This window comes from Argentina silus (assembly GCF_951799395.1).
Source record: "Argentina silus genome assembly, chromosome: 19".
Classification (NCBI taxonomy): Eukaryota; Metazoa; Chordata; class Actinopteri; order Argentiniformes; family Argentinidae; genus Argentina; species Argentina silus.
The window spans coordinates 3,445,402-3,461,990 of NC_139673.1; the positions used below are offsets into that span (position 1 = coordinate 3,445,402).

The 16,589-nt window shown below is 50.1% G+C and overlaps 1 protein-coding gene across 1 annotated transcript; it reads left to right on the forward strand.

Annotated features, from left to right (window-relative positions):
* Positions 1-492: 492 nt before the first annotated feature.
* On the forward strand, positions 493-16,277 carry lrrc28 (leucine rich repeat containing 28). Its single transcript, XM_083691014.1, has 10 exons — positions 493-582; positions 1,188-1,425; positions 1,575-1,615; positions 2,000-2,037; positions 2,142-2,279; positions 5,975-6,181; positions 10,217-10,319; positions 10,558-10,778; positions 11,643-11,802; positions 14,713-16,277. The coding sequence occupies exons 2-10, from the start codon at positions 1,258-1,260 to the stop codon at positions 14,780-14,782; spliced, it is 1,146 nt and encodes a 381-aa protein (XP_083547140.1). The 5' UTR covers positions 493-582; positions 1,188-1,257; the 3' UTR covers positions 14,783-16,277.
* Positions 16,278-16,589: the final 312 nt, after the last annotated feature.

Genomic DNA, 16,589 nt, shown 5'->3' on the forward strand with positions numbered 1-16,589 from the left:
GTCGGGTTCATAATGGGACCTCTCTCTCCATTTGCTCCAGGACCGTTGCCAACGGTGGTGTTTCCAGCCCAATTGGAACAGAGTAAAGCGTGTGCTCTTTACCAAGAAAATCATGTGCTTTGGAACCACAACAAAGGAACACTGGAAGCCGACTTGGCTCTCCGAGCATTTCATTACCTCTGTCAGAGGACCACCAAGACAGTGTGACACACTTAAGCCATTTTGCGTTTCATTATGGCAAATGTAACTTTAATTTAACTGTATTATAGAAATTGGCCGCTTGTATGTAATGCAGAGCAAACAGTATTTTCTCAAATCCACTTTATCTAAAAGCTGTCCACAGAACTGTCTCCTGAGTGATTTATCTATCAGACTCAGAGCGCCCTCGTGTGGCTAAAAGGTTGAGTTGTTATGAAGCGCAAAGAACTACAACAACCAGCGGCCAGCAGTATCACTTTTGACGCATCATAGTTACGTACATCTGTGTTGACAGCCAAATGACAGCTAAAACCCTTGCAAGAGGAACTCGATATATGCATACAGGGACGTGATGAGACCGTAACGTGCTTTCACAAGTATAAGGTAAAGTTGGGTACAAGTTTGACATGAATTATCTGTCTACGTCTTGCAGATCTGCAGCAGAGTGATGTTGTCAAATAAGCTAGCATGGTAGCTAGCTGGTAAAGCTAACTAGGCAACTGGTTTTTGTCTTGTCCTCTCCGGAGCACTGTACGTCTTCTTATGATGTTGGCTGATAATTAACCATGGCGAATATTAGTGGGCATAAGAGCCCCGCAACATTATGCACGACGCAGTTGCCGTACCTTTGCTCTGTAGCTACACAGCTAGCTAAGCAGTTAGCACCTAGCCAGTTAACTAAGCCAGAACATATACCTAGTACTAGCAGTAACCACGACCCAACGACAAGACTGGACCTGCTGCCGTCAGAGATGGTACGACTTGGCACAGCTTGTGAAGTCTGAAAACTTCTTGCAGGTTTTGAATCAACAGCTTCTAAGTGTATGTGTTTGACAACCTGTGTCTCTTGTTGATAATAATGTACTGTAGGCATTATGTGGCCATGTTATAAATGCCGTTCTGTTTGCTGTGTATGTTGTTAATTTAATTCCCAATGAATGACTTCTGATTATCTGGTATCAATAACTCTTCTTTGTTTCTGGTTCTAGGGGCCGACAATGGTGTAGAAGGGACAGAAGGACAGGGAAACCCCCCTTGGTAAGGGGCTTCTCCGTAGAAATGGCCTCTGCACTCCACGAGACGATATTTATGGCCAAACAGGAACGCCACAAGAACCTGTTCCTCAACTACAGGAACCTCAACAACTTCCCTGTGGAACTCCTTAAGGATGAGGGTCTGCAGTTTCTGGAGAGGCTCTACATGAAGAGGAACTCTCTCACAACTCTGGTACGGATGTGGTGAGACCTGCCACTGGTGGACTGGGGGGTTTTTATAAGTTATATTTGTATGGCCTCTTTCGTTTTTTTAAAAACTCTATTTCCTTTTTTTAAAATTATTTCTCTCTTCCCCTCTGCCTCTCTCTCACTCTCCTATAGCCTGACAATCTCGCACAGAAGCTCCCAAACCTGATTGAGCTGTGAGTCTCCTACCTTTTAACTGTGCAGTACATTACACTTCTTATCCAAATACATGTCACCATCACTGGGTTTCTGGTTCAGTGTGTTCTTATTGATTTTGTCTGTGAATGTTTCACTGCCACGCATATAGGCATGAGTAACATATATACTGCTTAATGCGCATGAGTATGTTGACAGAGATGAACTTTGGGACCTGTAGTTTCCCATTATATCCAGTAGATGTCACCAGAGTTAATAGATTCATTATGTCTTGAGAAGGAAAGTCCACCCAGAACACTGTTGAATAAGCAAATAGCTAGTGTTGTGTCTTCATTTGTGTTTTACTTACCGGTAGTACCCATTTGCTTTTGCCAGAAGTGTAAATGTTACTTTTTCTCCCAAAGGTATCTACACTCTAATAACATAGCCATCATTCCTGAAGGTAAATGCTTCTCTGTTTTATCAATATATGGTGACAATTTGACATCATGGAAGATGATAACTTGTAGGTACAGTATGAGAGCAGTGTTTGTGCCCTGTCATCAGCTATAGGAAGCCTGGCCAAGCTGCAGTCGTTGGATCTGAGTGACAACGCTCTTCAGGTCATCTGTCCAGAGGTTGGCAGACTGAGGTCCCTACGGCACTTGAGACTGGCCAACAACCAGCTCAAATTCCTTCCTTCAGGTATAACATAACATTCCTCACTAGAGTTTTATTTGTCTCTTTTCTCTCTCTCTCTCTCTCTCTCACTCACTCACACACACACAGTGACTGCTACATTGTGTTCAATCCCAAGTACAAGTGTGGGCAGCAGGGTCTTTAAGGGTGAGTGAAGGCCCAGCGAAGACAGTGAGTGTCTGTTTGTGGAAGCTTTAGCCTGGGACCACAGTCAGATTCAGTACCCTCCTTGGCCCGGGCCACTGTCAGACAGGGCTATTTCTGGGCTCTAGTGTGTCTGTGACTGGGCTGGCAGTGACCAGCGGACCTCCACAGCAAATCCAGACCTGTCTCCAGCTGCCAACATCTTCCCCCGCCCTCCCCCCCTCCCCCCGCATCCCCCACCCCTCTTTTGGCAGACGTAGACCTCAGTCTCTCTCTCTCTGCTTTCCTAATTTAGTAACGGTGAGTCAAAAATATGCAGTAAGGAGCAGCCTGTGGAATGTCAGGCTGCGCCCAGAGAGAGACAGCAGTGTTGTGTTTCTTCGCAGCAGTCAGGGACAGTGTGTGTACTGACTATGTAGCAGTCAGGGATGGTGTGTGTACTGACTATGTAGCAGTCAGGGACAGTGTGTGTACTGACTATGTAGTCAGTAGGGTGATGGCGAGTGAGGGAGGCCATTGACAGCGCAGGGCCTTGTGCCGCCTGCTTGTGCCGCCTGCTTGTGATGCCTGCCTGTGCTGCCTGCTTGTGCCGCCTGCTTGTGATGCCTGCCTGTGCTGCCTGCCTGTGCTGCCTGCTTGTGATGCCTGCTTGTGCTGCCTGCCTGTGCCGCTTGCCTGCCTGTGCTGCCTGCTTGCGCTGCCTGCCTGCCTGTGCTTTTCAATTGAAGTTCTTTGAGCCCTTCATTGATGCTTGTCATGTATTGAGCCTGCAAGTATGTTTAAAGTACTGTCTGTGTACAGCAGGTCCCTGCTGGGGAGAAAATACGGATGACGTCAAATTCGATAAGATGCTGTGTGAAATCTCAGGACTAAACATTAATTTAAAAAATCAATAAAAAGCCAGGAGTCTATGGCGTCTTGTAGTTAGTTATCTAACAGTTGGTTCCACCCCCCTGACCTCTCTCTGTTCAGTAGGAGTAGGGCAATGGGATGGATGCCAGTCTGCACTCTTACATAATGTGTGTTCATGCTCTCCCTTCTCTGCTATCTTAGTCAGTGTTATGATCCATATGCAATGCAGGGCCATGTGACCTACAGTACGTTCCCTCGTTTTCCACTTGCCAATGCTTCAAAGCTTAGCAAGTGATGTTAACTACGTCCCCAAAGGCCCTTTTCATCAAAGCTGTCATAGTAGTCTATCAACGTTGCAGCAATGTTAACATCAACATTTGGCTGTTTGCCATGAACCCAGTTAGGCCTCCATGCTGCGATGAGTTCTGTGTTGGCATAGATTTGACGTCTTTCCATTAGTGGGGACACGGTACAGTAGATTCTAGGAGTGCAGTCTCTCTCTGGGGATGAAGTTGTTGGCCCAATGTTGGTCTGTATGAATCACAGGACAACAGACAAGCAGCTGGTCAGAGGTTATTGAACCAGTTCCTCAGTGAAGCCCTCAGATTCATGGTGGAAGATGTAGGATATTACAAACAAATACCAACGGATGGTTTCAGAGAACCAAGGGCTTAATGTAAGAATGTGAGTTTAGGAATGTGTCTTTCTTTCAGTGGACAGATAAAGAGTGAGACAGGGAGGGAGAGAGCAAGAGAGAGAGTCACAGTTACAGAGTTGATGGAGGGAGAGGGAGGAAGGGAGGGAGAGAGAGAGAGAATGAGGAGGAGTGTGTAAGGGAAGTGTGGGCCAGCCAAGGCAATCATCCGAGCACTTCAGTGCATTCCAGCGTACGGCCAGCTTCGCTTGCCAACTGAGGCCCCCACACTTGTACGACCTTTACGTTTCGCCTTACAGGGCTTCCTGGATAGACACACAGACACACACTATCTTCTGTTCTTTACCCTACTCTGTCTGCCTAAATCATGAAAACAAAGAAATCAGAGCTCAGAGGATGTTTTGGAGAGAGCCGTGTGTTTTGTTCAGAGGTGACTCCGTCGCCGTTGATGACGGTCATTAGGTGTCTCGCTGTTTGTTAGTAAGGCCGTTATGTGGACATTGCTAATGCTATTCTGAATCGTCGTAAACAGCTAATTTATTTATGGTGTACTGTAAGATAATGCACAGCTACACGAATGACCGTGTGTTTACAGTGCCACAGTCTCAAGGCACGTGTATATTGGATCGGCGTAACGTTATTCGTTTCTTAAGTGTTTACACGCGATTGTTGCGTTGCGCGATAGCTCCCGTAATGATGTTACAGAAATAGAAATATACCCTAGGCAATGTTGTATTAAGAACTGTGTGTGTACTGACTATCACTCAAGTCATTATGAGATTGACAAGATATGTTGCTGCGTCAGAATGAAGATGTTTGAAGAAACCATTCAGGGTAGGATTGTCTTCAGCGTACACGCTCAATTACCAAACGCGCTGTAAGTGCTCGTCTTGACAACAGAGGGCGATAGAGGACTCTGAAGCCGGTGTGTAAAGCACATACTTGTTCCACCCCTTTGTCCAGGGCCACAGAAGAGCCTCTTTCTCCACCTCTCTCTTCTGTCTCTCTAGCTAAAAGCTAAAAATCCTTCCTCCAGGTATAATACCTCACTAAGAGTTTCATCTCTCTCTCTCTCTCTCTCTGTCTCTGTGTGAGGGGGCTGTCGCAGAGGTTTTTTTCTTATTTGCTCTGACTGTGGCACAATCAGTGTAATGCCATATATAATTTTTCCCATGAGGCATTTTCACCCATCTCTCGTGCTCTCTCTCTCTCTCTCTGGTCCTCATTAGTGGAGTTAATGAGCTGGAGACCTGCTCTTTGCCTCTCTCTGTGGACACACTCTCAACAGGGGGCGTATCATCATTCCCGCTGTTCACTCACTCTGGGCTTAGATTTCTATCATAATCACACAACACACACCCTCTGATTGGCACACATGTTTCGGTGAGCTGCACAGCGACTTTGTTCTTTTGAACATTTAGGGATTGGACAGCTGTTTAACACGGGGCCCCTAACCCAGTGGTTAGCTGTTTAACACGGGGCCCCTAACCCAGTGGTTAGCTGTTTAACACGGGGCCCCCAACCCAGTGGGTAGCTGTTTAACACGGGGCCCCCAACCCAGTGGGTAGCTGTTTAACACGGGGCCCCCAACCCAGTGGGTAGCTGTTTAACACGGGGCCCCCAACCCAGTGGGTAGCTGTTTAACACGGGGCCCCCAACCCAGTGGTTAGCTGTTTAACACGGGGCCCCCAACCCAGTGGGTAGCTGTTTAACACGGGGCCCCCAACCCAGTGGTTAGCAGCTTAACACGGGGCCCCCAACCCAGTGGTTAGCTGTTTAACACGGGGCCCCCAACCCAGTGGTTAGCGCACTATCTCCCTCACTCAGTGTGAGGTGACTACTGGAGAGTACACATCCTCACTGCCAATGCCTGTGTGTGTGTGTCCTTGTGTGTGTGTGTGTGTCTGTGTATGTGTGTGTGTCCTTGTATGTGTGTGCGTGTGTGTCCTTGTGTGTGTGTGCACGTGTGTCCACATGTGTGTCCTTGTGTGTGTGTGTCCACAGATGTCCGTGTGTGTCCTCATGTGTGTGTGTGTGTGTTGCGTTGCAGAGATCGGGGACCTGCGGGACCTGGAGACCCTGGACGTGTCCATGAACCTGCTGGTCTGCCTGCCGGAGCGGCTGCACCAGTGCCTGTCCCTGCAGTGCCTGACGGTGGACCGCAACCACCTGAGGGGCTTCCCCCGCCAGCTCTGTCAGCTGCACAGCCTCAACGAGCTCTCCATGGCCGCCAACCGCCTGGCCTCGCTGCCCCTGGGTGAGCCTGGTCTGGGGAATGGGTGGGGGTGGTGTGTGTGTGTGTGGGGGGGGGGGGGGGGGGGTCAAACAGGGGTCAGGCGTCAAAGGTTAAAGGTCATTTACTGCTCTACAGAACGTCATCAGCAGCGGGTCATCACCACGTCGTCAGCAATGGAGTGCCGAATTTCTCTTCCCGAACGGACACACTGTCTTATTGTTCAGTTATTTACCCTCCTCTCTCTGCCTAAATCAGGAAAGCGAAGAAGTTGTTGGTCAGAGAATGTGCCTGAAGAGGCCCTTGTGCTGCTGCTCACCCTTTAGAGGTGATGATGATCATTAGGTGTCTTGCTGTTTTGTAATTCCATGATATCAACATTGCTGATGCTATTCTGAGTCGTCTGAAATAGCTTGTTCATTTGGTAGGAAAGCTAATGCACAGTTACAAGAATGACCTTTTATTTACAGTTCCACAGTCAAGGCATGTGCACATGCAGTGCCATTATCTGGGGATTGGATCGGTCGGTCGGGGGGGTTGAACTTCATTGTGCCCCTACTTCATTGACAACTTTTTTTCCAATTGAGATTTCGTGTTCTACGATTCGATTCCGATCTATTATTCTATTGCCAGATTGCCTGGCTTCATTGCAGCTCCCGGCAGACAGAGAGACAGACAGACAGACAGACAGACAGACAGACAGAGGGATGTGGTTTATTGTTCTAGCGATGGTTCTGAAGCCAATGGAAGGTCTTTGAAGGGAGGATACGTTGTAGATCAAAGGCCAGAGAGCCGCTCCCGCTCCTCCAGCATGTATTTTACTGCCCCTGACACCACGCCAGACATGTGGACCCGACTCCCCCTCACCTGGCCACCCCAGAACCACAACTCACTGGAGATGTACAACTGGTCATCCAAACTTCCAACAGTGCTTTGATTTAAGATTATTAAGTTTTAGTGGCTGGTTTAAAGGCTGCACTCTGTAGGTTAGAAATGACTCAAATCTATACATGTAAACGAACATCACAAACCCGTGTGGTTCAAAATATATGCCCTTTTAATAATATATGCCATTTAGCTGACACTTTTATCCAAAGCGACTTACATTGCAGTGAGTGCATACATTTCAGTGGGAATCAAACCCACAACCTATGTGTTGTTAGCACCATGCTCTACCAACTGAGCCACAGAGGACCAGTAAGCGCAGGATTCTTTTTATGCAGTTTGGGTCGAGATCTTAATAGTTCCTGATCAATAGAGCTTGTCTCCCTGCGGCTCCCCTGTTTCTACGGTAACTCCCTTTCGTTGACTTCTTCTGAAACAACTGTCATGTGACTGCCTCAGCTCAGCTGGTAGGCAGGAGAGAGACGTTTCTTCTCATACTGGGGGGTTTCAGACTCTCAACAGCTTTGTGTGTGTGTGCGTGTGTGTGAGTATGTGAGTGTGACTGTGACTCACTGTTGTAATCTCCTCTCCAAAGCAAGAGTGGGAGAGCACTTAGTTACAGAGCGCTGCCGTGTGTGTGTGTGTGTGTGTGTGTGTGTGTGTGTGTGTGTGTGTGTGTGTGTGTGTGTGTGTGTGTGTGTGTGTGTGTGTGTGTGTATGCGTGTGTGCGTGCATGCATGCGTGCTAGGATTGATTGAATGTCACCTGTGAAACGTTGTGCTGTAATCCCAATCTGTGTGAGTCATAGTGATCCATTGATTACTTTGTCATGGGTGTCGATGCTGAAGGATAACCACCCCCCGCCGCCCCCTCAAGTTACACACCAACCATCCAGGCCTCTCTCCCCTCCCCTCCCCGGTCTTCTCGGGTCAGCCACCAGGGGGTAACTCTGTGTTCTTCCATCTCCCCCCCCCCCTCACACACACACTACAGAGTGATCTTTGTTCGCTAGGCTACCATGTGCGTGGCATATGCTAATGTTGTGACGTCAGGGGCCCAGGCCCAGTCCCAGGCCTTAGCCAGGCTGTGTCTGTGGGGCCTATCCAGCCCCAGCCTGAACCAGGGATCTGCTGTGCTCGTCCCAGGGCCTGGGCTCTTTGATCTGGGCCGCCTGGCTCGATGGCCGGACGGCCTGGTTGAAGCGTGCATGCCTGCTGGTGGAAATATGTCAGACTCAGACACTGACTGCCCTTCCACATTCACACAGCCACTGGCCACAAAAGAGCCTTGAGAGGGGGAAGGAGAGAGAGAGGGAGGGAGAAAGAAAGAGGGAGGGGGAGAGAGAGAGAGAGAGAGAATATTAGTAACTATTACTGGCTGTCCACATCCACAGATGGACAGCTTCCCTTCGTCAGGGAGGACAGATGTGATGATGTGGATGTGCGTGTGTGTGTGTGCGTAGCCTGCACCAGAAAGAATGCTCTTACCTCACATACACCCTGAAGATCAGAAGCGTGTAGATAACCCGGTTTTTGCTTCTGGTGCCTAGGCACACACAGTTGACTTCAAGCTGGCTCACAAGCAAAGAGCAAACGCAGAAACCTTTGGCCGATACAGAACAGGTATTTAATATCCTGAAATAAGCACCATTACAATGGCTTAGTAATCTCCTCAATGACATAATAGCAGTCATGTGGAGCAGAGCCGGTGAAGTGTCTCCTTGCTTGCCACCTTTTTTGATGGATTGCCTGGCCTTGAGCCTCTCCTCCTCCCCTCCACCCCTCCTCCCCTCCACCCCTCCACCCCCCTCTCCCAGGCCCCAACCTTGCAGCATCACACCCCTGCTGAACCCTGTGGGCTGGGGCTAATGGACTGAGCAGGGTAATTGCGGTAATGAAAGCGGTGGAGTGGTTGTTACCCGTGTGAAGCTGCAGGTGTGATGAGCCCCCATGCTGTGAGGTGCTGAGAGGGAGCCTGGGGGGGGCCGGGGTGGGCTGGGTGAGGCGGGGGGCACCCTGCTCCTGGAGGATGGTAATGAGCCTAGCATGCTAATAAGGGCTGGGGGGGGGGGGAGGTGTAGATATGAGTGTTAGCAGAGTAGGCGTTAGGTATGTGTGTGTGTGCTTGTGTGTGTGTGTGTGTGTGTGTGTGCGTGTGTGTGTGTTACCTCTCCTCCTCCTCCTGGTTCGCCTCTCCTCCGCTCTGCCTTCCTCCTCCCATCTTCAAAGGCTCCCTCTCTATCTCTCCATCGTTGCCAGAGGAACAGTCAAGGATAGCATCGACTCAAGTTTACATCAAGGGTAAAGTGTGGTCCAACAGTCAGCCGTGCATATTCTTTCTGGGCTAGCGCTGACGCTAATGTGGGGGCTAGCCCGGGTGGAGGGAGAGCCTGCTCCTCACATGGCCCTGCAATGTGCCTGACTGGAGACACCGGAAATGTCTTCTACTGGCTGTAGAAGAAGACGGCTCAGGATCTCTCCCATCCATGGGATCCATGACACTTCCAGTCTGTAGAAGAAGACGTAGACTGTAGGAGAATATCTCTCCCCATCTATGGGATCCATGGCACTTCCAGTCTGTGGAAGTTAAGGGCAGGGGAGGCTGGTGGAGGTAGAAAAATCGGAGGACGGGGCTCATTGTAATGCATGGAATGGAGTGAGGAATGGTATCAAACACCAACATAGCTGTCGATACAGCCTTTACCAGCGTCTAAACACGAGTTTGATACCATTCCATGCATTGCGACGAGCCCGTCCTCCGATTTCTACCTCCCCCAGCCTCTTCTGGTTTACTGGACTGTAGATACAGCAAGAGGGAGTTTCAGTGCCGTTGACTCTTGGAGGTCTGAATCACTGTATTTCTCTTGTTGAGAGAAATGTTCTGTGTGTGTGTGTGTGTGTGTGTGTGTGTGTGTGTGTGTGTGTGTGTGTGTGTGTGTGTGTGTGTGTGTGTGTGTGTGTGTGTGTGTGTGTGTGTGCACGCCCGCTCAACACACGTACATCCAATAGAATGATTTTAAAGGTTGTTCTGTGGAGTGCTGTGGCTGCGCTGGGTGACCTCACCGACACGTCCAGGAGTTGGATTGGTCTCCCAGCGTTTAGCACCAACAACAGTGGACACGCTCACCAGATGGCTGACTGATGACGGGGGACTGTGTGTGTGTTTCTCTGTCAGACTTGGGCCGCTCGCGGGAGCTGCAGTTTGTATTCGTCGACAACAACGTTCACCTCAAGGGCCTTCCGTCGTACCTGTACAACAAGGTCATCGGCTGCAGTGGGTGAGGACAGCTCTGCTCTTTGGACACATCTGTTACTGGACATGTAGCCTGCTCATAGCTACAGCTAACCGCTGTCTCTGCTGTTTTCTGCCTGTAATGGCTAAATTAATGTTTTTTTTTTTTTTTTAATGAATGTTTTGTGGTAATTTTCAGGTACTGAGGTATTGAGAATGCTGTGTCTTGTCTCTCTCTCTCTCTCTCTCTCTCTCTCTCTCTCTCTCTCTCCCTCTCTGTCCAGGTGTGGTCTGTCGACGCAGGTCTCTGACAGTACGCTGCTCTCCCTGGCTCTGGGCGAGGTGACTGTGCCTCTGCCTGTGGAGGTGAAGTCCATAGGCTCAGAGGCAGAGCGGGTGGTCCCCCTGGAGGAGCTCGCCATGAGGGCCCTGTACGGAGTATACCGCCAGCCCCTCAGGGGTGAGGAGAGGGCAAACACAGCTACCCCAAAGCATAGACATGGAGGTTTGTTACCACACACGCACACACACACACACACGCACACACACACACACACACACACACAAAGCTTCACGTATCTCACACATGAAATAAAAACACCTGCGCCACGTAGATGGGTGACGGTACATTAATTCCACCTCTGATGCTGTGTTATTCCGCTTCAGGCCTACTCCACTACACCCTGAAAAGCTCTTTAACATACCCAGCCTTACTTCTGACACACGCCTTTTCTGGTGTAATAAAGATGGCGAAGCATCCCATTATACCTCCTTTGAAGCCTCTGTAGAAGATTCACACTCGCTTGGTTTTAAACTTCAACTGATGTTACAAAGATGTTTTGCACCAAGATGTTCTCATTAGGTCAAACGGCATTCTCTCTGTGATAATGGATTCATCAGATGCTGTTGAGTTGAGTCTCTTTTTTTATACAGCTGCCACACTGGGCCTTTGTAGTTGCCTGCAACCAGGCACATAAAGAAGATGTATCTGCTGGTGAAGACATTGAGAGGAAACCCAACTGTGACCACAGGAATTCTTGTAATGCTATTGTCTGTCTAAAACCAATAGCACGCAAGTGGGCTAATTTAGAAGCATGACTCTCCTGTCTGCCAGCCCCGGGGTTCATGCTATTGCAGAAACAAGTGTCAGAAGAGGAGGGTCACATTTGGATAAAGCTCTTTGCTTCTTTCTCTCTCTCTCTCTCTCCCCATGCTGTCTTTGACCCTTTCTTTTTTTTCTCTTTGAGAACAACAATGTTATTAATACTGTATTAAGATATCAAAGGCTTTTCTCTCTCTCTCTCTCTCTCTCTCACACACTCTCTCTTTCCAACCCCCCCCCCCTCTCTCTCTCCTCCTCCTCCTTCAGAGCCGAGTCTCCTGCCGCCCTTCCTGTTACCCAAGAGCCTCCTGGACCTCCTGCAGTGCCCCCTGGGTCACTGCCATCGCTGCAGCCAGCCCATGTTTACCATCGTCTACCCCAAGCTCTTCCCCCTGAGAGAGACCGCCCTGGCTGGGGTGCACCGCAGGTAACAAGACCCCCGTAGAGGGCCAGGGGAGGGAGACGGCTTACAGTCAACAATAGACACACACACACACATACACACACATACATATATATACATATACACACACATATACACACATATATACATATACACAGACACGTACATACATATATACATACATATACACACAAACATGTATATCACACTTGTAACACACACAAAACACACATTTATCAACACATACAGTACACCGACAATCACACGCATGTACATCACACACACGTACATCACACACACGTACATCACACGCATGTACATCACACGCATGTACATCACACACACGTACATCACACACACGTACATCACACGCATGTACATCACACGGCAGGTTTGTTGATCTCTTTCACACACTCGTATTAGAATAAACAAACACCCACATGTTCAGACACCCTCAGCGAGCCCTTCACCGCAGCTGAGAGGATGCTCTCCTCCCCTCCCCTCCACCTCCCCTCCACTCCACCTCCCCTCCACCTCCCCCTCCCCTCCACCTCCACCTCCCCTCCCCTCCCCTCCACCTCCACTCCACCTCCCCTCCCCTCCCCTCCACCTCCACCTCCCCTCCCCTCCACCTCCCCTCCCCTCCACTCCACCTCCAACCCCCCCAGCCCTCTCCAGCTCTCTTCACGTTGAGGTGGCTCATTTTCTCAATCTGTCGCTGTGCTCACACCATTGTACTCCCCTGTCACCCTCCGTTTGTTGTGAACCAGCCGCGTCGTTCACCCTCGTGTACCCCAGCCACCCCAGCCTCCCCAGCTACCCCAGCCACCTCAGCCACCCCAGCCTCCTCACCCACCCCACCCACCCCACCCACCCCAGCCACCCCAGCCACCCCAAACACCCTACCCACCCCAGCCTCCCCAGCCACCCCAGCCACCCCAAACACCCTACCCACCCCAGCCACCCCAGCCTCCCCAGCCACCCCAAACACCCTACCCACCCCAGCCTCCCCAGCCACCCCAGCCACCCCAAACACCCTACCCACCCCAGCCTCCCCAGCCACCCCAGCCTCCCCAGCCACCCCAGCCAGGCGCTCAGCCTACTGTGTTCCCAGGTACTTGAAACGTGTTGAGCCTTCGCATTAACACCACAGAGGAACACGCTGCATCAAGCCGCAGTTAACACGGTCCTGAGGGGGAGGGGTGGGGGAGGGGGAGGGGGGGAGTATTCCCTCCCCAGCCCCTATACACACACACACACACACACACACTCACACCTCCACACACACGTACACCCATATATATACATACACACACACACATCTTCTCCTCCTGAGCTCCCTGTCCTTGCAGGTTTCCTTTCCTCCCTCTCCTGTACTCCTGGTTAGGTAGCGTTAGGCCGGTGTTGTCGTCGTCGTCCCCCTCCCCCCCCCCCCCCCCCCAGCCGGTAGAGCTCCCCATGCTGGCACTTGGTGCAGGTTTGCATGGACAGGCAGGCTAATTGAAAGGGAAGGCTGCTCTAGTTGATTCCCTTTGACAGGGCTGCTTTGCCAGGGGAAGCTTTGCTGCACTGCCACCCTCTGTGAGTTTGTACAGCGCCTCAGTGTGTGTGTGTGTGTGTGTGTGTGTGTGTGTGTGTGTGCGTGCGTGCGTGCGAGCCTGTATGAGTGCCCATGAAACAGACCTCTGTGAAACGCCAGTCCACGTTGAGATTACTTTGGAAGAGCTCCATATGCAACTCGATGACTTTGACACGGGAAAAGCAACTCCTCCCCGCTGTTTGATGCCCGGGTTGAGCGGCACACAGATCGCTGAGGGCCGCAGCGGTGGGGCTTCGGTATACATGTCGTTTCCCACTCCCTCCGGTGTCCCAGTGCGTCTTAGGCCTCTCTAAGCTGGCACCACAGGGGTTAAGACCTACCAGGGAGTCCCACAAACACACCCTGGCATCCCGTCTGCACTATTTCACACATGCCAGCCTCCCTCAGAGCCGATGTAGTCGACCACGTCAGCCCCATAAGATAATCACTCACTATTGGCAAGGCGTCCTCTGGGCTGTCACATACCTTCAGAGGGCTAGCTGTCACTTAGCCAGCGTGTGTGTTAGTGTGTGTGTGTTTGTGTGTTAGTGTGTGTGTGTGTTAGTGTGTGTGTGTGTGTGAGAGACAGAGAGAGAGTGTGTGTGTTAGTGTGTGTGTGTGTGTGTGTGTGTGTGTGTGTGTGTGTGTGTGTGTGTGTGTGAGAGTCAGAGAGAGAGAGAGAGAGTGTGTGTGTGTGTGTGTGTGTGTGTGTGTGTGTGTGTGTGTGTGTGTGTGTGTGTGTGTGTGTGTGTGTGTGTGTGTGTGTGTGTGTGTGTTAGTGTCAGTGTCGTTGGCAGGGCCTGAGTCTGTGGTGTATAATCAGTGAGTACAGGCCTGGCGAAGGCTCCTGCGGTGTGTGAGTGGACAGGACAGGCAGTGGGTGGGCGGGAGGCTGCAGACAGTAATTTATGGGGCTGTCTAATTGACTAAATGACACTTGGAGAAGGAGTGCAGAGGTGATTAAAGCAGGATCCTTTAAGAAGTAACAACCAGGCCACAGCTGCTGCTGCTGCTAGGGAGACTGCTGCTGCTGCTGCTGCACTGTAGCCAAGTGGCCAAGCACACGGTGGCCACTAACTCTCTCTCTCTCACACACACTCACTCACACTCACTCTCTCACTCTCTCACTCTCTCTCACACACTCACACACACACACTCACTCTCTCACACACTCTCTCACACACACACACACACTCACTCACTCACACTCACTCACACTCACTCACACTCACTCTCTCACTCTCTCACACACTCACACTATCACACACACACACACACATTCTCTCCTCCATATTGTCTTCCACATTTCTTCTCATACTCCTTCTGCGTTGTCTCCTCTCCGCCTCTCTCCTCAGGACCACGGTGAGCTTCGTGGCCTACTGCTGCTCCAGTCAGTGTGTACGGACATTTGACCTCCAGGGATGACACCTCATGCCCCCCCCCTCCCCCAATCCACACACAGACACACAGACACACACATACATCGAGAGGCCGACACACTGACAGATCAACACACACATTGACAGGCCGACACACACACACACACACACACACACACACACACACAACCCCCCTCCCCTCTGCCTCCCACTCATCCCTCATCAGCTTCTGCCCTGATCTCTTGGACCTGGATGGATGGATGAAGGACTGTAGGAGTCCTCCAACTGACCATGATTCCCTGCTCCCGTGTGCCTCTGGGCTGAGACCTGAGGACCCGACACGCCTCCAAACACTGACAGGCAGCCTGTATGGACCTGTATGGACCTGTATGGACCTGTATGGGCCTGTATGGGCCTGTATGGACCTGTATGGGCCTGTATGGGCCTGTATGGACCTGTACGGACCTGTATGGACCTGTACGGACCTGTACGGGCCTGTACGGACCTGTACGGGCCTGTACGGACCTGCCACAGACTCGTTTAGGACCGTATCCGTCTTAATAGTTAATATCTCTTTGTCTCTGTGTGGAGTTGACCAGGGGAGGCTGGCGGAGGTAGAAATCGGAAAGCGGGCTCATTGTAATGCATGGAATGGAATGAGGAATGGTGTCAAAACACCATACCATTCCTGGTTCCGTTCCATGCATTACAATGAGCTCGTCCTCTGATTTCTACCTCCACCAGCCTCCTCTGGAGTTGACATATCATTTAAGTGTATATGGACCGACAAGATCACTTAACATATCGCTCTCTACTAATCTTATGAGATGTCTCTAGAAATGTGAGGAACGAAGACTGTTTCTCAGTTTGTTCAGGCAGCAACTCAAACTCAATGTCATTTATTTTGACTTGAGTGAACCACTCCCTCCCTCACTCACTCACACTCAACCATTCACCCATGACAGACACATGGGGACGTTTCAAAGATTGAGCTGTGTTGTTTGAATGATTTAGCTTTTTGTCTTGGTCGAAGGAAATCTATTTTGGGAATTTCTATAGAATTTTACATGGCGCCAATGACAAGGTTTTTAAGACAGATCCCACAGAGACGGCAATGTTTTACACAGATATACGATCATTTCCCCCTCTGGAAGTACATTTTCATGAAGATGTTTTGGAAACGTTTGGTTTTTGTGAAAACCTTCATAGGATCTCGTCTGACCTATGTACTGTACCGAGAGAACGCAAAAGTTATTTTTGAAAGTTATTCTTTTAACATAAACCTATTTTTCCATTGTTAACATGTGGTATTACTTTTAAAAAAAGGTCTGAACACTTTTATGAAGGATTAAGGCAAGGTTAAACAGTTTTAATTTGAATTTACTTTCATTAACCATCACGATTGAATGTCATTCGAAGCTAGAACCAGTCACTGTTCTACACTAACACTAGACCATGTTTACATTGAAGCCTTTCACACTAGACCAGGGGAGGCTGGTGGAGGTGGAAATCGGAGGACGGGCTCATTGTAATGAATGGAATGGAATCAATCCATTCCATGCATTACAATGATCTCGTCCTCTGATTTCTACCTCCACCAGCCTCCCCTGCTGTAGACCTGTTTCAGAGAAGAGCCTTATGCAACAGCAGGGCACAGGTGTTTGACTGGCTGGGGTAGGGGGCAGTAGAACTCTGTCTGGATGTCCTGGTTCACGTCTCCACAATCTAACCCAATAACAACAAACTCAAGTTCGAAAAGCGGTCAAATAGAATCACCAGTGTATAACTCAGGAAAAGCGGAGCCTGTTATTTGGGGTGGAAATGTTAAGACTCACTCCACCGAGACCTTTAGG